Source organism: Saccopteryx bilineata, chromosome 4 (assembly GCF_036850765.1).
Source record: "Saccopteryx bilineata isolate mSacBil1 chromosome 4, mSacBil1_pri_phased_curated, whole genome shotgun sequence".
NCBI lineage: Eukaryota > Metazoa > Chordata > Mammalia > Chiroptera > Emballonuridae > Saccopteryx > Saccopteryx bilineata.
In genome coordinates, this window is record NC_089493.1 from 49,187,025 (window position 1) to 49,206,012 (window position 18,988).

Sequence of the window (18,988 nt, forward strand, 5' to 3'; positions counted from 1 at the left end):
TCAGGGTGTTTTTCTTTTTTCCCCTTCTTTATTGTCTTTTTTCCCCACAAGGGCAAGGAATCTTAAGCACCTAGAACAGTGCCTAGCATAGTGGGTGCTCAGTACATTTTGTTGGTTCTGGAATGAATTGCGGACTCTGTACTAAGGGAGCCTAACAGCACGCCAAGATGGAGACAAAACTCCTTGTCTGTTAGTTGTTTGGGGTCTCTTGCAAGATGATTTTGATCTTAAGGAAAACACTCTCAATTATGAAAGACTTCAATTTGGTCACTCGGAGCCTCATCCCATCTTATCCTCCAAATGTCATTAAGTAAACTCTATTTTAATTTTAAATGCCAAATCTTGGCCTTTAACGCTAAAAATCCTCCAAATTCTAAGACTGTAATAGTTCACTCCAGGAGGAAGTATGCGGCTATTGAATAATGATAGTGATGATTAAATTAAATTTGCTAACATCAAATTTACCTTAAATAAGAGGTAGAAACTCTATTGTTTCCCCACCGTTTTTTCCTTTATCAGAAAGCCCCACTCCCTGGCACACAGATTATATACATTTATGTTTGTTTAACTTGTATTGCTTCCACCAAAAAGACAGCTCCATTTTCCTGGTGCGGCACTCGCCTCGGGCTTGTGGTCCTTCAACTCTATTCTCTTTCTGCGTTCCGAGGACCTGAATCTACCAGCCCAAGAAACTCCTAGACGGCGACTGCCCCCAAGGACGCTGACGGGAACGCGCCTCGGGGCGTCACCGGCTCCCTTGAAGTCTGGAGGGGAAAATCTGTGCGAAGCGGGGGCTCCACTGCTTGAGCTCGCGACCTCCCGCGCCCACTCCGGTCGTCTTCATCCTTGTCCTTGCCAGTCCTCAGGACCTGCTTATCGCTGAGGAGACGGGAAGGCGGCCGCCGCTCGAGGCCGGCTGCGGGGCCAGCCCGTTAGCTGAGAGCCACCCGACATCCCGGAGCCCGAGCTGCGCCCGGCTGGGTGGGGGAGGGGCGGCAGCGGCGACCGCGCTGCGTCGAGTTTCCCAGAATTCCCTGCGGCCGCAGGGAAAGTTTACAGGACGTAGGCGGCGGCGGCGGTAGCGGTAGCGGTTAGAGGGAGGCCCGCGGCGGACCATGGCCCTGGCCTGGCGTCCCTGTCCTCTCCTCAAGGAGCCCTCGGGCAGTGTCGCGGGGCGGGCGGACTTCCGGGAAGGAACTGACAAGCGACTGAGCGGCGGCAGGCGCGCTTAGCGCCCTGAACATGCGGCAGTCCCTGAGGGCGACCCCGGGCTGCGGAGAGGCGGCAGCGGCGGCAGCAGCAGCGGCGGCAGCTCCGGAGGGAAGGAGGCGGCGGCGCCGTCGGAGGTGGCGGCGGGAACGGCCGGCGCCCGGCGTGCAGCCCTAGGGAGGAGCGGTCTGCGGCTTCGTCGACCAGGATGCTGTCCCGAAAGAAAACCAAGAACGAAGTGTCCAAGCCTGCCGAGGTGCAGGGGAAGTACGTGAAGAAGGAGACGTCGCCTCTGCTGCGGAGTGAGTGTCGGGCGGGGCGCACCCGTACCTGTCCCGGGCGGCCGCGGTCCCCGCGCCTTTTCATTCCTCCTGATCGCTGGGAAATCCTGGTTTTAATCATTTAATTATGCCTTAAGTTGTGCTTATGATTTGAAACCGAGAAAGACTAAGAAGTCCTCCTCCGCCTTGGGCCCCCTTAATAACAACAAAGTTCTCTCTCCCCGATGGCAGAGTGTTGATGGTTTTACTAGAAGAGGCTGTAACTTCAATTGCTGATCCCCTGGTGCTACAGGAGTAAAAGTGATCAGACGGGGACACTTTTTCCCCTTCTAGATATGTCGAGATATGCCTTGTGTTTGCAAACATTGCGGGTGTCACTCGCCCATGCTGGAAGTTGTGCGAGCTCTTGGCTGGACGCGGGGAGGTGAAAGCTGACCGTCTGTCGCTGTTGTAGCCGCTACCCCAGAGCCTCATCAATCTTAGTTCTCAGAGGAGAGGAACCAAAATCATGTGTATTTGGCTATATATTCATGAGAATTGCTTCAAATAAAAATCCCCGAGCACACCAGAAAGAGAAAATATTCATAAGTATTTCGGTCATATTTTAAGGGACATTCCAAAAAGTTTTTGCTTTTTTTTTTTTTTTTTTTAACTTTTTAAGGATGTGTTGCTACCGCCCCACCCTCCGCACTTTTTTTTCTAATCAGTTTAAGTATTGACTCTGGTTTTCCAGCTGAATCTTTTAAATTTTTAATTATTGCTATCTTTTGAATTTTTAATATTTGCTGTGTGCTTAGAACATTTGTGAGGTAAGGAGCTAACATATTGGTGCACATACTGCATGCTGGCCCTTTGTGTAAGTTTCCTTCTTGGAAGCTTGTAGTAACCTTGTGACTTAACCATTACCTCATATTATAATTGGGAAAGTTCATAGAGATTCCTAGTATTTGCCCACAATCAACCAGAAAGGGATGTAGAACATGTTTTTCCATTATAATCACATCACCAAACTTCCCATTTAACCTGGTATTCGGATTACTTTCTTAGACAACAACAAAATAGATTAAATCGGTACCCCAGTAACTAAAACTTGATTTTTAAACCTGTTTTAACAGTTCATTTTTCAGTGACATATTCTCTTACATTTTTGGAAAAGTTTATGGTAGATTGCAGTTTGCTGCCAGTAAAGTTTATTAAACATTGCTTGAAATCATGAAATATGTTTGTCATACCTTTAAGCAAATAAATTGATAGAGTATTTTATATTTGTTTTAGTTTCATCAAGTCTTGAGCCTTGTTTATTTGGATATTAATTTCTGTCTGAAGTTGGTTTCTTAAGTTTATCATCAACTGCTCTCTAATATTGTTTACTTAATGAACTAATAAAATGGTCATGCAATTTTTTTCATGTTTTAAGGGTATTTTGCTTTCTAACCAGGAATGTCTAAGCTACTTAAGTTCTATATTCTGAAATACTATATTCTGAAAACCATTGCTCTTTTATGTTAAAAAAAATTTTTTTTTAACATTGATTTGAGAGAGAGAAAAGAAACACTGATTTGTTGTTCCCCTTATTTATGCATTCATTGATTGATTCTTCCAGTGCTGACCTGTCCACCAATGTGCAACCTAGGCATATAGTATGGGAATGACGCTCCAGCCAGGACCTGTATTCTGTTTTGAATTATAATTACTTGTTTTAAAGGAAAGCCCATAGTTTCAGACTTGGCGGGTTTTTTTTAACTAATTCAACATTATATACTTCTGTGAAATGAAATCTTTGTACTTTTCTTTTTCTTTTTTTATTAAATGCGGGGCGTGGAGACAGAGACAGACTCCCGCATGCACCCCGACTGGGATCCATCGGGCAAGCCCCAGACTTGGTTATGCTCTGCCCAGCGGGGACTGTGCTCCCTTGTTCAACAACCGAGCTATTTTAGTGCCTGAGGTGAGGCTCTGTAGCCATCCTCAGTGCCCAGGGCCAACTTACCTTCAACCATTCAAGCTATGGCTGCTGGAGGGGAAGAGAGAGGGTGTGGTTAGAGAAGCAGATGGTCGCCTTCCCCTGTGTGCCCTGACTGGAATGAAACCTGGGACTTCCACAGGCCGGCTGAGGCTCTACCGCTGAGCCAACCAGGGCCACTTTTTAATTTTCATAGCTAAATTTTTGGCTTTTCCTTTTGGTTACTGTACTAGTGTTATGTAATTCCAGGAGTAGGAAGACCAGGTTAATAATTTTAAAATCTTTTAAAAGGCAGCCACCTTTACATGTTTGGGAATAGCATTATGTTCTATTTTTGAAATTGTGTTTGCTTGATGAAGGAATTTTGGGAATTTTGAAAATGAAGTGAAATCAACAAAAACTATAATCTTAAATTAGGCTGGTAACTATGTATTTGTTAAATTGTTTCCTGTTTTTGCACATTCATGAGTATTTCATTAATATGTATTTTATAGTTAAGCTTATTGATATTTCACCATAATATGTATGGTAATATGCAGAAAATACTTGATTCTATACATATATGCAAATTATAGATTCATTTGAGTGGAAAAATATTAATCAGACTCAATTTTAAAATACTCAAGTACTACCTTTTTCAAAAATGGTTTTAATGATTGTTTAGAGAGAGAGGAAGGGAGATAGAGAAAAAAACATCTATTTGATTCCTTTATGTGCCCTGACTGGGAATCGAACCCGTAATCTTGTATTGTGACCACTCTATTAACTTAGTTACCCAGCCACTGCTTAAGTCCTATCTTAAATCAAAAAATTTTAATTTTTTTTTTAAGTCTGTTGAAAATTTGCATTTAGGGTGGGTGAAAGATGTAAATGAACAGCTTTTAAAAAGTATATTTATTATTTATTGAAATGGTTATTTTATTGTTTGTTTCATTATAGATCTCATGCCTTCATTCATCCGGCACGGTCCAACAATTCCAAGACGAACTGATATCTGTCTTCCAGATTCAAGCCCTAATGCCTTTTCAGGTTCTGGAGATGGAATAGTTTCAAGAAACCAGAGTTTCCTTAGAACTCCAGTTCAAAGAACACCTCATGAAATAATGAGAAGAGAAAGCAACAGATTGTCAGCACCTTCTTATCTTGCCAGGAGTCTAGCAGATGTCCCTAGGGAATATGGCTCTTCTCAGTCATTTTTAACAGAAGTTAATTTTGCTGTTGAAAATGGAGACTCTGGTTCCCGGTATTATTATTCAGATAATTATTTTGATGGTCAGCGGAGGCGGCCACTTGGAGATCGTACACATGAAGATTACAGATACTATGAATACAACCACGATCTCTTCCAGAGAATGCCACAGAATCAGGGGAGGCATGCTTCAGGTAACTTAAAATTAGAACTACTGTATTAGTTTTATTACATTTAACTTATATAGATTTTTGTTTTTATTATTATACTTAATTTAAAGGATGCTCTTCTCTGAATTTTTTTGGGGAAGCCAGCAGATATTACTAGAGAAATACCTCTTCATTTTGCCAGTCTTGCTAAGCCAGCTTGCAGATAATTAACCTAAACTGAGGAAAATAATTTTGTGTTAATTTTATTAACTCATTAAATAAAAACTTGATACTTATTTGAAGCCTATCTTGACTAATAACATTATGAACCTTTTGAAAACCTAGATAATTCATGTCTTCAGTTGGATTGAATCTAGGTTTAGGTTTGGTAGAATGGGAAGATTAGTGTTTCAAAGAAACTGGACTTAAACCAGGAAAAGGCAAGGCAAATAGGAAAAATTGGGCATGGTAGGTGATACCATGGGCAATTGCATCATTACTTAATTAGAACCTGCACTGTTTCTCTTAACTGGTTTTGTATTTCAATAATTAGTTCCCCAGTTGGTCAGATAGACTTATTGTGAAGTAGTTAATTGTGTTAAGCATGTCTTTTTGTTGTTCTTTTTTGAAATAGGCAAAAATACTAGTAATAAATTTTTGAAATCTGCTTTCCATTTTTGCTGACTTGGAGATTCTTACACAGGGACCAGAAGAGATAGGAGAAATGCACAGTTTGCTTTATTCCTAAAGTACTGGAATACATCAAACTAAAGCAAACTGAAAATTAAACATTTCATCTCACTATTCTTTTCCTATAAGTTGTAGGCTTTACATTTTTGCAGGTTAGAAATGCATGAGACATTTACTTTGTAGTCAAAATGTTAAATAAGGTGACTTAAAACAGTTCGGAGCATGAGTATTTTGAGTGTAGAAAGTATTCATTTAATAAGAATCACATAGTATTTTCCCTGACCTTCTTGGTACTCCTCTCTGGTACCTTATTAGGGGGAACAAAACCAGTTATATGCAAAATAATCATAAAACAGCATGTATACTTTCTGGTACTAACTGTAAATACAAAAGGGAATCAGAGAGAAATAGATAGGCTAGAATACTAAATGGTTTGTGGCAGAGGGTAGGGCTTCATCAGAACTTTGAGCTTGGACTTTGGATTAATGGGGACAGAGAAAGGCATTTTAGGTGGAATATTGGAAATAATCCAGTGAAAACAGAGTAGACATCATGTGTAAGTTCAAGGAAGTGTGTAGTTTTGCCTAGTTTGAAGAAATAAGTTAGAAGGTGGAATGGAGATTTGTGATCCAACATCAGGCTGTACGATTTAACTTCGAGTCAAACAAAATCATTGCAGATTTCATAAAGGAAAATCATTTTATGAAAGCACTGTTCAAAGATTTGAAGATTAGTTTACTAGTTCTACTTGGGACACATTCCTAGAGAAAAGAGAACTGCAGGTACTAATGGTATTGGAGAGGAAAGGGCAAATATGTGACATTTTTGAAGGAAAAAGACTTAATTATGGGTTTGGGAGAGAATAAATCACTAAAGTTTTGAAAATTGAGTAGTGTGGAATAGTTGGAAAGAGCAGATTATTTTGTGAAAGCCGACATTGGAGTCTCATTGGAACATTGAAGAATAGAGATTTTCTAGGTACATGGAAATACTGTAATGAGCATGGGTGAGTGCCATTTAAATTTTAAAGAAGTTCTAGGTTAAAGGATTGTACAGTTGCAGACTTCAGTGTTTTTTTATTTTGACTATTTCTAATATGTAGTTTTAAATCTTCAAAAATAATTTATCTAAATAAAGTAGTAAGTTTTTCAAATAAAGCTCATGTTTATATTTTTAGAGTAATATCTCTTTATAGGAAACATTCAAAATGCAAATGTTCTTGTTTCTCTTCAGAGAGAATAAATCTTTTATCTTTTACAAAATGCAGAAAAGTATAAGGTGAAGTACCCATCATACCAGAGTTGAATGTTTTAGTTATTTCCTTCATTTTTTTCCATTCTTTTTCTTTTACATTGTTATAATTCAAATCTACTCAGTTTCGTATCTGTTTCTTATTTGAATGAGTTTCTTGATGTAATACACTATTTATGAGTAGTTTGAGTGACTAATCTTCCATTCAGTGCCCTAGGCTGGGGATAGTGGGAAAGGGGAGAAGTGGGACACATTTGCTTTGATGGGATTTGGGCACTAATGGATTTATAAGGGTGAAGGAAAGAGAATACGTAGTTATTGGATTAGCATGGGACCTGGCTGTGTAGGAGGAGCTCCAAAAATAAATAGTTGAATAGGTAAATGAATTCAGAGATTTCAAGACTGAAGTCTAAGACAGTTTTGGTAGCTGATAGCTTATCGCAATCTCTTTGCCATTAGTACAGACTTGTCATTCTTTACACTCACTTTTACCATGTATATTTATATTGCAGACATCACTGGTAGTTCATAACACTTTTCTACCTGAATGTAAGTATGAAGAATGAATTAATACCAAGTTAAAATCTTATTTTAAAATTCCTGTTGGCAAAAATATCATTGAGAAAATACTTCAAGAAATAAATTTCTGCTGATTCTCTCTTAGGAGCAGTCTGACAGTTTTTGTAAATCTAATGACAAACTTTAAAAACAATCTTTCAATCATGATCTAGAAGTAAAAAATAATATGCCTAACCTGTGGTGGTGCAGTGGATAAACATCGGCCTGGAATGCTGAGGTCACTGGTTGGAAATCCTGGGCTTGCCTGGTCAAGGCACATATGACAAGCGATCAAATAACAACTCAAATGAAGCAACTTTGAGTTGATACTTCTTGTTCCCCTCACCCCTCTCTTCTTTCTTTCTCTGTAAAAATCAATAAAGTCTTTAAATAAATAAAATATAAATAAATACTTTTCAAATTAAAGAATGCCATTTTTAAAAAAGATTTGCATTTATTGCAGAAGTTACACATGCTTGAGAAATTTTACTTACCATTAATTTATATGAGGGCAATAGGATTAAATGTTTTATCTTTTAGGAAAATAAAGTACTTTTGAGAGAGTCTCTTGACAGAGAAGAGTTAATAACCAATTACTAACCAAACAGAAAAGCCTAACATCTGTTTTATCCAGAAGGGAAAAAAATTGAATATGAGACAGTAGCTGGAAGTTTGTTGAATTCATATTGAATTCAAAGTTTTAAAACTTACCATATTTTCTAAATTTATGCTGGAGAGAGTTTTGGGAATTTGAATGAATTGAAAGGAGAAAGTAAGGTTGTAGGCAAGTAAGGATGTGATATAGACAGATTGTTTTCACAAACTTTAAATTTTGATTGCTGTTGCTAATGTAATAAGTGTAAAAAAATGTATGGAAGGAAATATCTCTGTAGAGAGTTAAAGAGAGTAGTAATTCCTGGCAAGGAGTTGTTATTTAGACTTTCTGGAAAACCTATTTCAAGGATTAACTTCATCTTATTGTGTTTAGCAAAAGCTAAAAACAAGTTGTATAATATCTTTAAAGGGTTTTAGTGTCTAGCAAGTTCTACGGTTAGCTGTGAAATTTGACCTTTATCATTGTGGTCAATGTAACAGACACTTATTGTATGTGCCAAAGGAAGGAATCCTGCCGTTAACAGGAAGTCTTTAGTTAGAATACTAAAGACAGATTTAATTCCTTTGTTTTGCGCTTAAGTAATTTAGTTTTATACAGTTTAAGTAAGAGACTTTAAAGTTTAATTTAAAGACAACTAAAGACATCAAGTTATAAAAATCAAAATGGAGTGTCAGACTTTACAAAAAACCAGTGCAGTTTCTGTTTATTCCAGGATATGCATAAAAATTTAGTGAACCAGAATCATCTTTTGAAGAAGGGTTAATAATCTTTAGGGACATACTTTATTTGTAATTATTATGTAGAGGAGGCAGTTGGCTTGTTTCAATACTTAGATCTCTTTATCAATACCTTGATTATAACATGGGCTATGTTTAGTATTACCTTGGAGCTTTATAGATCTTCACTAGAGTTCCAGATTCCATTTTGTTCTCTGAAGCCACTACAATATTAGGAAACTAGAATTTTTGAGGTTTGTCTATAAGGACAGAACTCATAGATCTCCACTTGGTTTATATGAGATTAAGTTCTTTGGAGGCATATCTATCTAGTGCAAGCTTGGTAGAGAGACAGAATAATTCTTTTTCCATGTCTTCGGGAAACAGTGTATGGGGTGGGTAAGAGTAGGTTTACAGTTATGAGTACGCAAAATAGAGTTAATAAAGCTATTGTGATCATTATAACTGCATATCTTTTTCCAGATACACAACTGTAAACCTACATTTCCCCCCTCCTGTATTTTGCTTATGAATGCCTTATTTTATATAAATGGAAGGTGTGTGAGTAGTTCCTGTAAATGGAAGTTATTTTGAGAATTATGAATGCCACTCATTCTTTTCTGGGACCAATTGAAATTATGATATACTAGTTATTTTTCCTTGTAACTCAAAAAGTCCTCATTTTCCACTGAATAGGTTCAAAATTGGTAGCTTTCATATTTTTCTTTAAAGAATTATAAGCTCTGGCTGGCTTGCTTAATGGTTAGAGTGTCAGCCTGGTGTGTAGATGTCCCAAGTTCGATTCCTGGTCAGGGCACAGAAGAGAAGCAACCATCTGCTTCTCTTCCCCTCCCTTTTCCCCTTCTCTCTCTCTTCCCCTCTGGTAGCCAGTGGCTTGACTGGTTTGAGCGTCAGCCTTAGGTGCTGAAAATAGCTTGGTTGAGTTGAGCATCAGCCCAGACAGGGGTTGCCAGGTGGATCCTGGTCGTGGTGCATGCGGGAGTCTATCTCCTCTCCTCTCAAAAAAAAAAAAAAAATTACAGATGATCTTTTGTTGCTAAGATTACATGGTTAGTAATATTGTCATTTGACCTTATACCATCTATAAGGTCTTTGGTAAAATAACTTAATTGAACCTTGGTTTCCTCCTCTGTAAATTGGTAGTGATTCTACTACCTTATTAGAGCTGTTTTGAATATGAAATAGTACATATGGAAAGGGCCAGGGATAGAATAGTCACTCATAATTGTTAGTGTTCATGCCCTTTTTTCCAGATTTGGCGTGTTACTGAAGTTTCAACTTTCTGGTTGAACTTACACTGGAGGTCTAGTATATTAAAGCTTGATACAGCCCTTTTTTTGTTAGTCTGCTAGACATTTTATTAGTAGTAATGTTTTATGTTTTAAATCTGTGGTTCCCAGTTTTTTTTGTACTGTACATTCACCTCTCATAGGTTTTATAAAATTATCGCAAATAATAATGTTTTTTTTGTTTTGTTTTGTTTTTTTACCCCCAAGCGAGAAGTAGGGGGAGAGGCAGACAGACAGGCTCCTGCATGCAACGACTGGGATCCACCCAGCATGCCCACCCAGGGCGATGCTTGGCCCCTCTGGGGCATTGCTCTGCTGCAATCAGAGCCATTGTAGCACCTGAGGCGGAGGCCATGGAGCTATATCCTCAGGGCCCCAGCCAACTTTGCTCCTGTGGAGCCTTGGCTGCGGGAGGGGAAGAGTGAGATAGAGAGAAAGGAGAGGGGGAGGGGTGGAGAAGCAGATGGGCGCTTTTCTTGTATGCCCTGACCGGGAATCAAACTGGGGACTTCCACATGCCAGGCCGATGCTCTACTGCTGAGCCAACCAGCCAGGGACCCCATTAATAGTTTGAAAGAAACTTAGTGTATGTGGCACTTTCAGAAAGTACAGGGGGAATGGGTCATGAAAGTAAAAAAACTCTATGGATATCTCTAAAATGGTAAAAGAAATCATGATTCCTAATATGGCATTGGTAAAGCTGATGAGCCTATATACAACTTTGTGGACTTCATGGCTCCCTTGTCAAATTGTCAAAGTTTAGTTCCTGTAAATGAGATTTTTATAGAGAGGTCTTTGTATTTCCTCTAAATATACATTTCAAGTTAAACAAACTTTAAATCCAGTGTTTGGTATATAATGTTTAGATGTAAAAGTACATGTATTTCTAGGTTTAGGCAAGTTCAGTATATGGAACTTTGGATTTTCTAAGGAGACGAATGAAAAGATCACAAACTTTAATACTCTAAGCCTGTACAGTTTCTAATTATTGTAATAGTTTTTGTTTTTAATAATGCTGTATTTATAAATCTGTACATTTTCAAAGGAACCTGTTAGGCCAAATGTCATGGTTCTTCTAAATAACTACATGAATATATTAAGTTGATTCTGTGTCTGTATATACTGAGTGGAGGCAAAAATAGATTTACAGTTGTGAATATGCAAAACAGTTTATTTTTCTTATAGTATTAATTATTGTATTTTCTATACTCACAACTGTAAATCTACTTTTGCCCCACCTTATATATGAGTATACATGTATAATATATATTTAAAATTATATGTAATCTCCATTTATATATATAAACTTATTTTAAAATTGCTATTCTTGGTTGTGGCTAGTGATGGAAGCATGAAAAAGTATAAAGCCATTGCATGCTTACACAATGTGATACCAAAATTATTTGCTATATGTGTAGCTGGTACATTGGCTTATTTCTTTTCTGTTTAAATATTTTCTCTTTAAAGTACTGAAGTTGCAGTTTGGGAGAAGCCAAGGTCAGTTTCACCAGAGGCTTTTTCTGTTCTATAATTACCATCTGCTTTAGAAATGTAAGGGTACTAAGCAAGAGTGATTATTTTCTTTCCTTGTGTTTCCTTTTCTTGCCAAAATACTTTATTTGTGGTGGTGTGTACATTGTGTGGCATCAGTTCCAAAGACACATAATGACTGATTTGCCTGTTATATTAAAATTGATTATGGGATTAGATATCAGGGCCATTCATCTATCATAAAGTTCTCCTTCAGCCTTTTTACTTAATGATTGGGCAGTTATTAATGATCATTAGCTAGATCCAGTACTTCATTACATGTTGCAAATGGTGATATTCTAATTATGTTATTTCTTCTCTATTAGATGGAATTCTGTAATGAAAATCTTGCCCTTATCAGTTAATTGGTCACTGTTCATATTAGGATAAATGCTAGATCTTGCCTTTATTTACTGTTATTTCAGAATAATAAATTGGTATCCTAGCCACCTCCAAAGGTAACCAGTGAGTTTGTATTTTAGTATCTTTATTAACTCAGGGATGGAGATATATATATATATATATATATATATATATATATATAATTTATTTATTTATTTATTTTAGTTAAACTCAGCTTTATTTGGTTAAGAATCCTTTGCCTAACAAAAGATTACAAAAACTTATCTTACTGTTTCGTCAAGAAGTTTTATGTTTTACATTTTATATATGATCCATCTTGAGTTCATTTTTATATAAGGTGGTAGTTATAGATTATGGTTAAATTTTTTGCATATGGATGTCTAGTTGTTCTAACATCATTTGTTGATAAAACTATCCTTTCTCAATTGAATTGCCTTTTCACCTTTGTCAAAAAAATAATTGCCCATGTATGTGTAGATGTATTTTTGTGTTATCTATTCAATTGATTTGCTTTTCCTTTTGACAATACTCACCATTTTGATTATAGTATCTTTATAGTTAGTCTTAAAATCAGGTACTGTGAGTCCTCCAACTTTATTCTTCCTTTAAGAAATTGTTTCTCTGGTTCTTTTGCCATTTTATGTACATTTTAGAGTCTGCTTGTTTATATCTCTATATTTATAAAACTTCTGTTGGAATTTGATTGATATTACCTTAAACCTAAAAATAATTTCAGGGAAAATTGACATCTTATTTTGAGTCTTCCAATCCATTAACATGGTAGGACTTCTTTCAGTTTCAGTATTTAAATGCTATAAATGGTATAAGTAGTTAAATGTGTCCAATTATTGTTAGTATATAGATATTTTATTGATTTTTATAGGTTGACCTTATACCCTGCTACTTTGATAAACTTAGTAGTTCTGGGGCACAGCCAGATTTTTTTTTTCTTTTTTTTTTTTTTTTTTTTTTTTTTTACAGGGACAGAGAGAGAGTCAGATAGAGGGATAGATAGGGACAGACAGACAGGAACAGAGAGAGATGAGAAGCATCAATCATCAGTTTTTCATTGTGACACCTTAGTTGTTCATTGATTGCTTTCTCATATGTGCCTTGACCGCGGGCCTTCAGGAGACTGAGTAACCCCCCGCTCGAGTCAGTGACTTTGAGCTCAAGCTGGTGAGCTTTTTGCTCAAGCCAGATGAGCCCGCACTCAACCTGGCAACCCTGGGGTCTTGAACCTGGGTCCTTCCGCATCCCAGTCCGACGTTCTATCCACTGCGCCACTGCCTGGTCAGGCAGCCAGATTATTTTTAAGAAGTTATAACTGGGGCATGATGGGTGGTGGCACAGTGAATAGAACATCGAACTGGGATGCTGAGGTCCCAGGTTCAAAACCCTGAAGTCACTGGCTTGAGGGTGGGGTCACTGGTTTGACTGCAGGCTTGCCAGTTTGAGCACAGGATCATCAAAATTATCCCATGGTTGGCCTGACCTGTGGTGGCGCAGTGGATAAAGCGTCGACCTGGAAATGCTGAGGTCGCCGGTTCAAAACCCTGGGTCTGCCTGGTCAAGGCACATATGGGAGTTGATGCTTCCAGCTCCTCCCCCCTTCTCTCTCTCTGTCTCTGTCTCCTCTGTCTCTCTCCTCTCTAAAAATGAATAAATAAAAAATAAATTAAAAAAAAATTATCCCATGGTTGCTATCTTGAGCCCACAGGTTGCTGTCTTGAACATAAGGTCGCTGGCTTGAGCAAGGGATCACTGGGTCTGCTTGAACCCCCTGGTCAAGGCATGTTTGAGCAGCAGTCAGTGAACAACTAAAGTGATGCAACAATGAGTTGATATTTTAATCTTTCTCCCTTCCTTTCTTTCTCTCTCAAAAACAAACAAAACAACAATGTAACTGGGAATAATTTTGTTGTTAGAGATAAAAAATTTCATTTGTTCTTCCACTTAAGTGTGCATTCATTGGTCACTTCCCATATGTTCCCTGACCAGGGATTGAACCTACAACCTTTGTGTCTGAGGGCAGTGTTGTAACCAACTGACCCAGCCCTCCAGGACCTACAAAATCATTTTGCTATTTAAGATGAAATGTCAGGTCTAAAATCTTGAGTGAAATTTTCTTTTCCTCACTTTTCCTTTAGCGGTATATATGCTTAACTAACTTCATTAGTAGTTAAATGTTTGTATAGCCTGGTGATGGAGGCATCAACCCAAAACACCCAATTTCAAAGAGGGAGAGACTACTTCCTCCCTTTTTTAATAATTAAATAATAGTAATATGGCTAGTTTCAGGAAGAATTTTATTTATAATGATAAAATCATGAATTTTAACAGAAGAGGGTAATCACGATAATTTTGTAAATGTTTCTCAAATAGCATCTTTTTAGCTTTGAATAATTGTTCTGTTCTCTTTTCCTCTTTCTCCTCAGGTATTGGAAGAGTTGCTGCTACATCTTTAGGAAATTTAACTAACCATGGTTCTGAAGATTTACCCCTTCCTCCTGGCTGGTCTGTGGACTGGACAATGAGAGGGAGAAAATATTATATAGATCACAACACAAATACAACTCATTGGAGCCATCCTCTTGAGCGAGAAGGACTTCCTCCAGGATGGGAGCGAGTTGAATCATCAGAATTTGGAACCTATTACGTAGATCACACCAATAAGAAGGCTCAATATAGGCATCCCTGTGCTCCAAGGTATTGACTTTATTTCCAGCTTTTTGTTTTGCAGTTGTCTAATGTTGGATTTGAGATAATATTTCATCAAAGAGAAAGGTATTCTGAACTTTAATATTTGAAAGTTTATTTTTCAAAGTTTATGATACTTTTATATGGACTTTTTTTTTTTTAGTAATAAATGACTCTATAATTAAAAACAAAACAAAACAACTTTTCTCTTGAAAGAACCTCAAAAACAGTATCAGTATTCTTATGATCAGATTCTGCCTTAATATGCCAGAATGTTTTTGTTGTAGATACCCAGAAATTGAAATAAATGAATAAAACATCTGTCTCTTTACATTTAAATGCCTATAAATAATATAGACCTACCTTCTAATGTGTCAAAATATACTTTTGAACTGTAATATCTTGCTTGTTTTAATTCAGTTTCAGACATTTTATGTTGGTTTTTATTGTTACCAGGCAAGAAAGTGAAAACTGGTACTGCACAAAACATCTCAGATCTGTCTGTGTAGCCACTGATCCTTTAGGCTATTTTGATTGATACTGGGCTTATTAGTCGATCTTGCTTACAACCAGACTTTTAGACCTTTGAATACGGTAGCCAGTTGTCACGTGGCTGTTGAGCACTTGAAATGTGTTTAATTCAAATGGAGATGTGCTGTAAATGTAAACTACACACTGGATTTCAAATTATATAAAAAGCTAGTATCAGTTTAGTAATGAATTTGCAAATATTCCTGACTAACTACATTTGAGCTTTGAAAAACTGAACCCTAACATTAAAAATGTGCAGAATATAATCATGTTATTAAATGTTAAGTATCATTTAGCATAATATAGATCTTTGGGTATAGCAGATATTTACATTTTTAGAATCATTAAAGTCATTATGAAAATACATTTTAATATTATCATTGTATTGTTTTAATCATTTTATATACATATTTGATTTATTGATTCAAATATGAAATCATTTTTTTCCTGTGGTTCCATTTAGTGGCACTTTTTTTTAAATTGATTTTCAAGAGAGGAGGGGAGAGAGAAGGAAGCATTCATTAGTTCCACTCAGTAGTGCACTCGTTGGTCACTTCCCATATGTGCCTTGACTGGGGGATCAAACCCACAACCTTGGTGTTTTGGGAGGACACTCTGACTGAGCTAACTAGCCAGGGCCATTGTTTATTGAACAACTGCTATTAGCAAAAGAACTAAACCAGCCGCTTTGCCTGTGTTGGGCTCTGGCCCCTGCTCCTACTCCCTTCACCATCTCAAACAAGCTTATGCTTGCCTTTTCAGGCCTCCTTTTCAGGCCTGTGTCATGGGGGGGGTACTTTAGAGCCACCCATACAAAGGCAGGGATGAGTCCCACTTATTGCTGCTATGTCCCCAGCAACCAAGAGATGGGCATGATGTGGGAGTGTAGTAGCTGTTTATTGAATGTATAATGGAGAAAAAATGATTCCAATTTCACCAGGGAGCAGAGGACTTTGTGTTTCAAGTGACCAGATTTGAGAGTATATTGACCTACCTTTTCTGTTCATCATTATTAACCTTACATTATTATAGAATTTTTAGTTTACAGAACATTTTTATAATTAGTAAGTTTGCTTTTTCCAGCAACAGGAGAGAATAAACATCTTCCTTAAGCTCACATAGGTAGTATTAATAGCTATTTGATTGTCTGTATTATGCTAATATGTATCTAGAACTCTTGATTTATAGGTCACTTAATCCTGAGAATGATCATCCTTGGCATGCATTTATTCCATTTTACAAATAAGGAGGCTGAGGCTAAGGGAAGTAAAGCAGTTTTGCCTACATTCATACAGTTTCTAAATGGCCAACCCCCCTAGGCGTCTCTGACTTCAGAGCCTCAGTTTTTCCCATTCCTCATTGCCATCAAGGAAAATTCACTTTGTACCTACTTATGAAAGAATTGAAGATAAAATTCAGTGCCATTTGTACATTGATTTTTAAATTGTTAAACAGTCTAAATCTAATGCTTATTTTAATCTCAGTTTAGTATTGCAATGACCTTTCTGATATACATGTAAAGGGTAATGTTGGGAGGCAGACCCTTCCAGTTTTGTCTCTAAGACTGGAATAGACCATTTTGGCCTCCCAGAATTCACTCTTTATTCTTTATGTGGTACAATGCTCTCCTTAGATTTTTCTATATAACAGCCTCCTTCCTGCGTTGCTCTTCTCTCCCTGTCCCCAATATATAATATATAGGCCATTAGAATTAATTAAAAGCAAGGCTTTTTTTTTTCTTTTTATTTATTCATTTTAGGGGGGGGAGAGAGAGAGAAAGGGGGGAGGAGCAGGAAGCATCAACTCCCATATGTGCCTTGACCAGGGAAGTGCAGGGTTTCAAACCGGCGACCTCACCATTCCAGGTCGACGCTTTATCCACTACGCCACTGCAGGTCAGGCTAAAAGCAAGGCTTTTTAAAGTCTGATTTAAAATAGGTTCAAATCAACTTTAACTCCCATATGCTCTCTTAAGGTGGTAAAAACAGAAAGAAAATATTATAGTTAATGTGGATGGTACATATTTTTTAAATAATGTACGACATATTCCAAACCCCTTTTTCAGCCTAAAGGAGAAAGAAAATATCCATTGTCAATTTGAGAGAAACTGTCAACCTTTTCAATATAAATTTACAGCTAATTACTAGTAATTAGTGAAATTTATGATTGTAGTTTTTAGGCTTCTGTATAAAGGTTACAGCTTAGCTCCAGCTTTTTTATAGCTTTTGAGATCATCCTCGGAAAGACTTAAGTACCAGAAGAAATTTCTTAAAAATATGTAGATGTAGCTTAGTTTATATCCATCACTAGTGACCTACTAGTTTCTAAAAGAAGATGGATTTTAGTTCCCCTATAGAATGATTTAGAAAAAAGAAAAAGGCCCTGACCCAGTAATTTGGTTGGTTGGAGCATTATCCTGATATACTGAGGTTGTAGGTTCCATCCCTGGTCAGGGCACATACAAGAATCAACCAGTAATGGCATGAATGAGTGGAATAGCAAGTCAGTATTTCTCTCTAAAAATCAAATAAAAATTGCCTGGCCATAATGGTGGCACAGTGGATAGAGGGTCGGACGGAGACACAAAGGACCCAGGTTCTAAACCCCAAGATCACTGGCTTGAGTAAGGGCTCACCAGCTTGAGCGCAGGGTTGCTGGCTTGAGTGTGGGATCATAGACATGACCCTATTGTCGTGACTTGAGCCCAGAGGTTGCTGGCTTGAGCCCAAGATCGCTGGCTTCAGCAAGGGGTCACTGGCTCAGGTGCAGCCCCCCAGTCAAGGCATATATGAGAAAGCAATCAATGAACAACTAAGGTGCCGCAATGAAGAATTGATGCTTCTCATCTCCCTTCCTGACTGTCTATCCCTATCTGTCCCTCTCTCTGTCTTTCTCCCTGTCACACACACAAAAAAAAAAATCAAATAAAAATTAATAAAGGGTTCTTTTTTTCAGAGACAGAGAGATTCAGAGAGAGGGATAGATAGGGACAGACAGAAGAAACGGAAAGAGATGAGAAGCATCAATCATTAGTTTTTTGTTGCGACACCTTAGTTGTTCATTGATTGCTTTCTCTTATGTGCCTTGACCGTGGGCCTTCAGCAGACCCCCTTGCTCAAGCCAGAGACCTTGGGTCCAAGCTGGTGAGCTCTGCTCAAACCAGATGAGCCCGTACTCAAGCTGGTGACCTCAGGGTCTTGAACCTGGTTCCTCTGCATCCCAGTCTGACACTCTATCTACTGCGCCACTGCCTGGTCAGGCAAAAAATTAATAAAGTTTTAAAAAGCCAGACCTTTGTATTTTCTTAGGTGGCAGAAGGAACTCAATTTGAACACGAGTCTCATTAAAAATTCTTAGATACTCATTTTTTATAATTCTTTGTTTAGATTTAGGGCCTTTATCCTAATGAATGTAAATTCTTCCTTTTTAGTGTACCTCGGTATGATCAACCTCCTCCTGTCACATACCAGCCACAGCAAACTGAAAGAAATCAGTCCCTTCTGGTACCTGCAAATCCATATCATACTGCAGAAATTCCTGACTGGCTTCAGGTTTATGCTCGAGCTCCTGTGAAGTAAGTGAATTTACAGCCTCAGTTTTTTTAAGTGTGATTAGAAGACTGAATGGAGTCTTTGGGCTGCTTAACCCACCTATCAGCCTGTTTTTTCTTTTAATAATATTGGGGTTCTAAATAATATTTTATTTGAATAAAGAATATTACAGTTTATAAAGTTGATTAGACATATGTTCTGCAAACATTTTTTGAATCTTCATTTTGTATGCAGACTTGTACTACATTAGGGATACATTAAGAAGATGACATTGTCATAGGGGGAGGTTGAATTGTAAATAAGTGAAACATTATCTTGTAATAAAAGTAAGGACCCAGGTAAGTCCTGGGTACATAGGTGAAACAAAGCAGGACACAAAGG

General features: G+C 37.7%; 1 protein-coding gene across 2 annotated transcripts in view; it reads left to right on the forward strand.

The window, feature by feature from the left end:
- The first annotated feature begins 722 nt into the window (after window positions 1-722).
- The window catches only part of SAV1 (salvador family WW domain containing protein 1), a 31,592-nt gene continuing 13,326 nt past the window's right edge, over window positions 723-18,988 (forward strand). Inside the window, exons 1-4 of one of the 2 annotated variants that reach the window (XM_066272100.1) lie at window positions 723-1,511; window positions 4,393-4,836; window positions 14,264-14,534; window positions 18,487-18,630. In XM_066272100.1, coding sequence (XP_066128197.1) covers window positions 1,418-1,511; window positions 4,393-4,836; window positions 14,264-14,534; window positions 18,487-18,630 — 953 coding nt within the window. In that variant the 5' untranslated portion in view covers window positions 723-1,417. The remainder of the gene's footprint in view (window positions 1,512-4,392; window positions 4,837-14,263; window positions 14,535-18,486; window positions 18,631-18,988) is intronic. The other variant, XM_066272099.1, reaches the window with a different exon arrangement.